At 40.6% G+C, this 9,762-nt stretch overlaps 1 protein-coding gene across 1 annotated transcript in view; it reads left to right on the top strand.

Annotated features, from left to right (window-relative positions):
• Positions 1–7,044, top strand: part of LOC107561014 (potassium voltage-gated channel, Shab-related subfamily, member 1) — a 31,412-nt gene extending 24,368 nt beyond the window's left edge. The window contains exon 2 of the mRNA XM_016245339.1: positions 4,742–7,044. Within this exon, the coding sequence (XP_016100825.1) occupies positions 4,742–6,670 (1,929 nt within the window). The 3' untranslated portion in view covers positions 6,671–7,044. The remainder of the gene's footprint in view (positions 1–4,741) is intronic.
• Positions 7,045–9,762: the final 2,718 nt, after the last annotated feature.

The raw sequence follows: 9,762 nt of genomic DNA, 5'->3' as shown, positions 1-9,762 counted from the left end.
GGGGGGCTGGTTCACTTACGTCGGTGCTCGTGCTGGGGCTGGTGTTGGATGCCGATTTTGGGAAGTTTTTGCTGGGATGGGCATTTTAAAAAATCTGAAATTCGCTTTTGCTACATTAACTCCTTGTATTAAAGTTAATCTTGTTTGCATTCTGTATAGTTCATGTCTGATACCACGCGCCATCGTCACGTGTTCATGAGGATTAGGCTAATCATCCCATACAGAAAACATCACAAGTAAAATTAATCATGTTTATAAAGATAAACATGGGTTTATTATAGCCCATCACAATTTACATTTCAGAGATCATTACAAATAAATTATTAAATGCTAAAACTGAATAAATTTAAATGAACAAACTTGGCGTTGCATTTGCAACCATGTGAAAACAGGGGGTGCTGCAGCCCCCTCAGTACCCCTACTTCCCGCGTCCCTGAGTTTCGACCCACTCCCGCAAGAGCTGCTATCAATATGCGGAGTAGGCTATTTAAATCTCTTTTGAATGAGCGCTCGCTGTTCACTTTCGATTTCATGATCACGCACGCTCTGTGTAAAGGAAGATCAGATTTTTGTCAATGAGATCAGGATCTGTTGAGCATCAAATCCTCCATTATGATCTTGTCAGCCATCTCTCCTCTCAACCCATGATCAGTGAAATCTGACTCCTGCAGCTCGTGTTGGATGCAGGGTTGTCAAGTTTTGTTGTCACTGTGTCACATGGTCACTTTGGGCACTACTTTAACCACCAATCAACCACACCCCAGCCCCCTGCCCCGCCAGCCCGCACCCACTATCCTCTTTTTGGAAAAAAAAATATGGTCTAATACTAAAATATGGTCACCCTAGATACAGTGGAAAAACAGACAATACTGTCTAAAATGTAAGTCACTGAATATGAACTTCTTGTTTTTGTGTTGTATAAAAAAACTATCATATTTGCATTCGTGTTCATATTCGGGAAAACAGCACTCTTCCTCCTTGTATGATAAAACGATATGTTTGTGAGCGAGGCGATTGTCCGCGCTGCTGTTGCCACAGTCCTGAGATAAACGATCTGCACGCTGCTGAAGTTACTGCAGGAGGGATAATAGATAAAACACTGTTTTAAATGTATTTTAACGTTATCGTTTTTACTGTAGCGGAATGTTTTAATCTCCAATCTTTCTACAATATAAAGCTATTCCTATCCAATAATTGCACTCAAACCCAGAGGATATGACTAATTTAAAATGAAGGCTGCGTTTCCCGATAACACTGTCTCTTAGCGTGCTACGAAGACTAAAAAAAAGGTGTCTTAAAGGTGCAGTAGGAGATCTTGGAAAATGCTAACTTTAGCCTGATAGCACTGAAAGCGAACGTCCCACCCTCGCATTTACGCTCACAGACCAGAATACCAGAGACAACATTACTACAATAGGCTACATCAGCGGTTCCCAATTCCAGCCCATGTCCTGAAGTGAAGTAAACTTCAACGGATTTCCCCTGCTCAGGGAGTAGGGAGCAATGAACACTGTGTAGGGATCATATCAATCGGAACACAGTTCATGCACATAGCTCACTTCTAACGAGCTGGCGCGAGGACTGGATTAACCGCTGGGCTACATCATGTGTCATTCACCTGCGAGAAAACTTTAAAAGTACTACAATACCAGGAAGGAAGATTGGGTTGTTGATGTTTGTCTGCCATTCTCGCTCTGTCAGCACAGCGTGCCTGAACGCGCTGATGACGTATCCTGTCTGCGCGAACCGGGTGCACAGAGGTATGCTAATACATATGATGACAGGCAGGTAGGAAAGCATATTAAAACGCCCGGACCGTTTTGATTGGACGAACATTTCTTGATTTCTCCACAGAATATATAAATACAGACAAATACATTTAGACCACTTAACTTGTCTCTTTAATGTGAAGAGACTTTCAACCAGCATAACAAAAAATGTTTCTGAAGACAATCACCTATTGCACCTTTAACTAAAGGTATACCAGTCCTAGGCGTGCTCCCTGAACTATATATTAGGAGGCTGCTTAATTCCCCTTTATGGCATGTCCTGCTGTGAACAGCAGCTTTTGGAGCCTTCACAGGCTTGTGTGTGTGTGTGTGCACGTGTTTGTATGCATATGAGTATATTTGTTGTGTGTCTCAGGAGAGCATAATTTGTACATGCTCATAGGAGCACCCCACTGGATGTGATAATGAGCTGCTCACCTGAGAAGATGCAAAGATGCCGGGATTTCTCCCTGTGCATCCTTAGCCATCTCTACACAGGGAGTTGACCCCGTTATGCCTTCCTCAGCTTGAGTGTGTACAGGCATTATTTACAGATTATCACTTGGTCAATGGCTCAATTGACTGCACACTGAGAATTTGTGCTGAAGCCTTTTAAAATGTATTCCCCATTTAAGATTCATTGTCACTGAAGTGGACTGTCTTTTTTTAGTTGCCCTTTTCACTTTTTAACATTAAGAATACGTTGTAACACAAATGTGCACACGTTTGACGTAAAAGGCCAAGAAAATTACCTAGAAAGGATTTCTTAGCTTCAGGGTTCAGAATCACTCAGAGTTGTAGTAAATTGTTGTTGCTCAGCGGTTGCTCTTTCATAGCTCAGGAGAGATAATGGACTTGCCAGTTATGTGTCTTTAATTTAGGTATACAATTTGCCTCCATTTGGCTCCCGAAATATTTGAGGAGTATTGTTTGAGTAGAAACTAAACATATTCAAATATCTGGCTTTTGACTGCAAAAATATGACAATGACGAGATCTTGTCTGAAACCTAAAGGAAACGTATGAGATAACTAGGGTCTTTCACAGGATTTAATATTATTGCTCTGTAGGAGAAAAACTGAGATAAAGACATTGCATTTGTCATTTCTCTTAAGGGAATTTTCATGTTGTTCTACTCTAATTGTTTGTCTTTTATAGAGACCAGAACTACAATGCTAACCACTTTGGACCAATAAAAAAACTTTATAACAACAGAATGTATACTAATGACTTCACAAACATGCAGCCAATATTATCACCTTTTATCAGACAGTGAGGTTAAAACAGAAGGGGGATGGGAGCTCCAGTGTGACTTAGAGATTGTGGTTGCTGATACTGTGTAAATAATGCTGTTGAAGCTCTGGCAAGCTTATAAATAAAAGGCAAATATTTGCTGTTTATAGGTTATGGGCTGTTTTTAATCTTCTTACCGTTTTCAACTTACCCTCATGACGCAAGTGACTGCAGGGTATCATCTCTTCTTTAGACGCATTAATACACACAGAAAAACACCTACAAATGCAATGAGTCACAAATGATTTTCCATACTATTCATATGAAGGCGAGTCATTTGATAATACTGACAAAAAGAGATTAGCAGGCTTAAATAAGAAGATAGAGGAAAAAGTTAAGAGATTCATCTCTAGGAGTTCTAGTGTAGTTTTCTTTCACAATAATTTGACTTTGTGGATTTTTAAGAAGCATGTCTTACCAACTTCTTGTTTTGCTGGTTATTATTGCATGTTCCACAACATTTTGTATTTCTCAACAACACTCAGCCCTCTCAGCATTACTCATTCATTTACTACTTAATACTGCTTTCTTGACCCAACAACACAGGTAAAGCCATTATTATCCAATGTCTTGACATTCACTACTCAGCAGTGAGTATAAAGATTTAGATTTTATGTAGATGATTTGGCTGACAATGTAGTTGACATGGCTGTAGTTGTATTTGGACAGAGCTGTCTAAGCAGGTTTTCTGGTGTAAAGAATGTTTCTACAAAGGTTTTTAGCAAATTACAACAGTGGTATAATCTCCTTCTCACAGTCACAAATAAAAAATTATTGTCAGTCACTATGATTTACCTAGACTTGACTCATAACAAGTGTTCTTTGTTGTCTTGATCTCTAAAGATATTCAAATACCCAATTTAGTTGTTTAACTGTTAGTTGTATTTATTAGCAAGTGATTTTATTACTATGATTTTTAGTGTAGTTTTCTTTCACAATAATTAGACTTTGTTGGGGATTTTTAAGAGGCATTTGTCTTACCAACTTCTTGTTTTACTGGTTATTGCATGACATGTTCCACAACATTTTGTATTTCTCAACAACCCTCAGCCCTACTCATTCATTTACTACTTTATACTGCTTTTTTGACCTAACAACACAGGTAAAGCCATTATTATGCAATGTCTTGACATTCACTACTTAGCAGTGAGTGTAAAGATTTAGATTTTATGTAGATGATTTGGCTGACAATGTAGTTGACAGGGCTGTCTAACCAGGTTTTCTGGTGTAAAGCATGTTTCTACAAGGTTTTTAGCAAATTACAACAGTGGTATAATCTCCTGCTCAGTCACAAATAAAAATGGATTGTCAGTTGCTATGATTTACCTAGACCTGACTCATCTTTTTTCAAGCTCATTCTCTGTTGGCCTCAATTTAATTAATCCTGACTATGCACCTATAGTGAAAATTAAAGAAGAACCTCCTTAGTGGAAACTTTATATACAGTGCCACCGTGCATTTCATCAGACTTTTAGTGCAGCTGTCTTGGTTTAAGCACCAGTGTTGGATTTCTCTTATGGTTAGTAAATTTCACAAAGTATGAATGATCTGTCAAGCCATCACTACAATGGCGTATCCAGTGTTTTTATGTACGAGGTCATGAGATACACATTTTTTTTTACTATGAAGGTTTTTCTTGTTTTCTAATGGTGGATTTCTTGTTTGCTTTTTTGTTTTCAGATCTTGGCCATCATTTCTATTCTATTCATCGTGCTCTCCACTATTGCTTTGTCTCTTAACACCCTCCCGGAGCTGCAAGACACAGACGAGTTTGGTCAGACAACTGATAATCCCCAGCTGGCCCATGTGGAGGCGGTGTGCATCGCTTGGTTCACCATGGAATATCTTCTTCGCTTCCTTTCCTCACCAAACAAATGGAAATTCTTTAAAGGTCCCCTTAATGTCATCGACCTGCTGGCCATCCTACCGTATTATGTCACCCTATTCTTGACAGAGTCCAACAAGAGTGTGCTGCAATTTCAGAATGTACGGCGAGTGGTGCAAATCTTTCGAATCATGCGGATTTTGCGCATCCTCAAGTTGGCACGTCACTCCACTGGGTTGCAGTCTCTGGGCTTCACGCTACGACGGAGTTACAATGAGCTGGGCCTGCTTATCCTCTTCTTAGCAATGGGGATCATGATCTTTTCGAGTCTAGTTTTCTTTGCAGAGAAGGATGAGGATGACACCAAGTTCAAGAGCATCCCTGCCTCCTTCTGGTGGGCCACGATTACCATGACCACTGTAGGATATGGGGACATTTACCCCAAGACGCTTCTGGGTAAGATCATTGGTGGTCTCTGCTGCATAGCAGGAGTGTTAGTTATTGCCCTACCCATTCCCATCATCGTCAACAACTTCTCTGAATTCTACAAAGAGCAGAAACGCCAAGAGAAGGCCATAAAGAGACGTGAGGCTCTAGAGCGAGCCAAACGCAATGGCAGCATAGTGTCCATGAATGTAAGAGAGGCGTTTTCCCGTGGTGCAGAGCTTCTAGATGTGGGGGCCATGGACAAGGGTGAGAGAACCCAGGACAACCATCTCTCACCCAGTCGATGGAAATGGTCATCCAAGCGGGCAGCTTCAGAAACAAGTTCTAATCGTTCCTTCAACCCAGACCAAGGTTCTCCTAGCAAGGCGAGAGCTTCTAGTCCACAAAGGCTTAATGCACAGAAACTAGAAGAGATGTACGACCAGATGGCAAAGACTCAGTCACAGCCCAACCTGAACAGCAAAGACAGAAATTCATCCAGAGCAGGCCATAGAAGGGATGAAATTGAGCTGGGAGCCTTGCCAGGTCAAGGAGTTGACCCACTGATTGGGGGTCGTGAAGGGGTGGTAGACATGAAAAGTTTGTCAAGTATTGACAGTTATATCAGCTGTGCAACAGACTTCCAAGAGAACCCACGATTCCCCTACAGTCCGGCAGGAGGTCTATCCCTCCCAGAAAGCTCTCGGTTCTCCCACAGCCCAGTTTCTGGCCTCTCTGGTCGGGTCAGTGCTAATCCAAGCCTGCAGATCACCTTGGAGCATGAGACTATGCTTACGCTGCTATGTTCTGGTGCTAAACTTCTCAACAGCGAGGGTTCACGGCAACAAGGACTTATTGGAAACTCTCAGAAAATGCATTCGGCTAGGGTGAATCATCGCAATTGTGGGGAGGCCAGCCCATCAGGTGGTCTTCTGTCTGACAGCTCTATTCTATCTGACCACTCCATCCTAAGCCCCGAGGTGTCAGTCTACACAACAGCCAGCAGCAGGACTCCACCTAAGACACCCGAGAGGAAGGCACTCACCCCTGCAGTCTTCACTTTTCATGACTCATCTATCAGCAAGTACATCGATGCGGACACAGATGATGAGGAGCTCTTGCGCGAAGGTGGCCCATCGGAGCGTCTACTGGGTGGCCTGAACTCTAAGCCTCGGCTCAGTGGTTACCAGGGGGCAACCAACCACTTGGAAGCTGCCCAAAGGCTGCTAGGTCAGAACTGCCTATTCCCACTGGGAAGTAGCCCAAGTGTAGGCCATGAGAACCATGTGGCTTCAGAGAACTCACGAAGGCCTAAAGGGGACAGGGGACATTCCAACACTTTTGATAAGGGCCTCTGAGGCCTCAGGGTCGTGAGTTGGACTCCAGAGGAAAGAAGGCCAAGTTCACTCAAGGACTTTGAAGAAAGCAAAGACTAATGTACAATGAAGAATCATTTTATAGGCACCTAACCAGGGGGCCTACCCTGGTGACTTTATGCGGGAAGGTTCACTGGAAAACAGTAGTCATATTACATCTTTAAGGAACAGGATCTTGAGGATGAACCACTGCCTACACCTCTTGCCCTTTTTCCTCTTCTGTTAACAAGTCTGCATTGATGCGTTGCTGGGGTAAGTTAAGCCAGAGCAGATCTGGTCTACAGTTGATTGTAAAAAATAACAGAATTTATGCTAAAGCATCAATAGCTTGAGGCTGAAAACTTACCAGATATTTAAGCGCAGATGTGTTTGGTAAATCAAGGGGGACAGTCCGCCACTGCCCACATCAGCTAGTCTCTGTCCAGAGCCCACCTCTTAAAGATAAGCATTAGAGACATGTTATACCCTGTTTACTAGTGCACCCATCCCCTGTCCCCTAATAAACTGGCCTTACTTAACTGCAGTTATGGGTCTGCATACAGTATGAGTGTTTATGTGCAAGCATATTTGAAATAGGGAGGGCTGATGGTATGATAATGTGCATGTATAAAACAATTAACATTCCTGCACACAAGTTCACTCTTCAAAATATATAGGTGTGTGATTCTACTTGATTGATTTATTTTTATATAGACATGAAGATTATCTGTAGAATTCTGTCCCACATATTTCTTGTGTCATATTCACCAGTGTAAGAATAAACTGTTAATTGTTTCATCAGAAGAGACCAAAATCTGTTTAAATTTACCTCCCCTCATTTACTTGTGTGTCATCTTTAAGATTTTTTTTCTATTTTGGTAGAATTTAAAGGGATAGTTCACCAAAAAAAAAGAAGAAGAAAAAGAAAATTCTGTCATTGTTTACTTTGTCTCATTTCATTCCGGTGTGCTATTTTTATTCAGTGTAACACAAAAAAGGATATTTTGAGATATATATGTTGTTTTGACCCAAATATTCTTCAAAATATAATCTTTTGTGTTCTGTAGAATAAAGAAATGCATACAGGTCTGGAACAATAAGAGGGTGAGTAAATTACAGAATTTTATTTTTGGGGTTAACTATCCTTTTAAAGTTCAAAAAGTGTTATTAAAGAAAATGACAGAAGATGCGCTTCATGCTTTACTTACATATGTAATATTTTCTTGCAAAATATGTTTATGATTGCATTTTTTTTTTAATTATGTAAAAAATTACATAGCACATGCGTATTGACAGCCCAAACAGAAGCAACAATGAGAACGAATGGAAAACACATACCTCGCCCTGTTGTTACCAGATATTGGTATATGATGGAAGGCTAGAATAAATCTGACCAAGATGGAAACTACAGAAACATTTCAGGTCAATTTAACATTTCAGTTAGAATTACCAATTTCATAGCAGTAGCTGCTGTCTGAAAACACAAATATATTTCTGAATATAAGAATATATATTTCTAAAATATTTTCTAGATGATCATACAAAGTGAGGGAGATGGTCTCATACTTTTGCATTGCCAGGGAGAATGTTTATTTTAAAATATTTGATTTAAAGGTTTTATGGGACCTTGTGTCCTTAATTGTTATTAGGCTCAACACACACTATGTGACCAAGAAGAGCACCAGTTAATCCCAAACATTTATCCTTTTTGATAGGGAGCTCTGTAATACAGTACATAACGCATGGCCATGTTTACCTCCAAATTTGATACAATCCTTTCACACTGCACAAACTTAATATCCTTGAAAGATTAGATCCTTATCTCCAACATTGCCATCCTCATCATTCTGTAACCACACGCATACACATAGTCCAGCATGTATTCACAGGTATGTAGACAATGTCCTGAAGACGACTATATCCAGTTTCCATGGTGACCACAAGCCCTCCCTGCTAGTGCTCATATCCAAATTGAAAACCAGGATAGTGAGGGCTAAATTAGATCAAAATCATGCACTCAATTGCATCTGTGTCAACAAATACCATCACTAAAAGTCACATTGTCAGAATATATGCGTCTCTTAGAATATGTATATGTGTGCATATGTTATCTGGGGAGTGTGAGAATGATGGGGGGAAACTCTGTCTCTCCTGAGACTTGTGAGTGTGTGTATGCTTCCATCCTTGTCTCAACGGTTTTAGCTGAGTTGAACTGAGGTGTGAACGAAATACCAATTTTCTGCAAGAGAACGGGAGGAGGGTGTGTATGGGAGGAAGATGAAAAAATGAGAGGGATCTTAACTCTCCCCTCAATAAATAATAATTTATGAATGTGTACTGCTTACTGTAATGGTGGGAAAGGAAGCTGCTTTCTGAGTGCTAAAGTCCCTTGCTCTACTTGTGGTCTTTTATGTGGATATTATATAATATCCATGATCTGTCGGGTGTATGGTCCACATTTAATGCTCTATACATTCAGTAAATTCATATGGCGAGAACATTAGTGCTAAAATGTGACTTTACTAAAGCCATTCAAAACTCTCTTTCCATATATATACAGTGGGTACGGAAAGTATTCAGACCCCCTTAAATTTTTCACTCTTTGTTATACTGCAGCCATTTGCTAAAATCATTTAAGTTAATTTTTTTTCCTCATTAATGTACACACAGCACCCCATATTGACAGAAAAACACAGAATTGTTGACATTTTTGCAGATTTATTAAAAAAGAAAAACTGAAATATCACATGGTCCTAAGTATTCAGACCCTTTGCTCAGTATTTAGTAGAGGCACCCTTTTGATCTAATACAGCCATGAGTCTTTTTGGGAAAGATGCAACAAGTTTTTCACACCTGGATTTGGGGATCCTCTGCCATTCCTCCTTGCAGATCCTCTCCAGTTCTGTCAGGTTGGATGGTAAACGTTGGTGGACAGCCATTTTTAGGTCTCTCCAGAGATGCTCAATTGGGTTTAAGTCAGGGCCCTGGCTGGGCCATTCAAGAACAGTCACAGAGTTGATGTGAAGCCACTCCTTCGTTATTTTAGCTGTGTGCTTAGGGTAATTGTCTTGTTGGAAGGTAAACCTTAGGCCCAG

The sequence above is a fragment of the Sinocyclocheilus grahami genome, unplaced genomic scaffold (assembly GCF_001515645.1).
Source record: "Sinocyclocheilus grahami isolate Dianchi unplaced genomic scaffold, SAMN03320097.WGS_v1.1 scaffold751.1, whole genome shotgun sequence".
Taxonomy (NCBI): domain Eukaryota; kingdom Metazoa; phylum Chordata; class Actinopteri; order Cypriniformes; family Cyprinidae; genus Sinocyclocheilus; species Sinocyclocheilus grahami.
The sequence above is the reverse complement of the archived record's forward strand: the minus strand, read 5'-3'. Positions and strand labels throughout refer to the sequence as shown.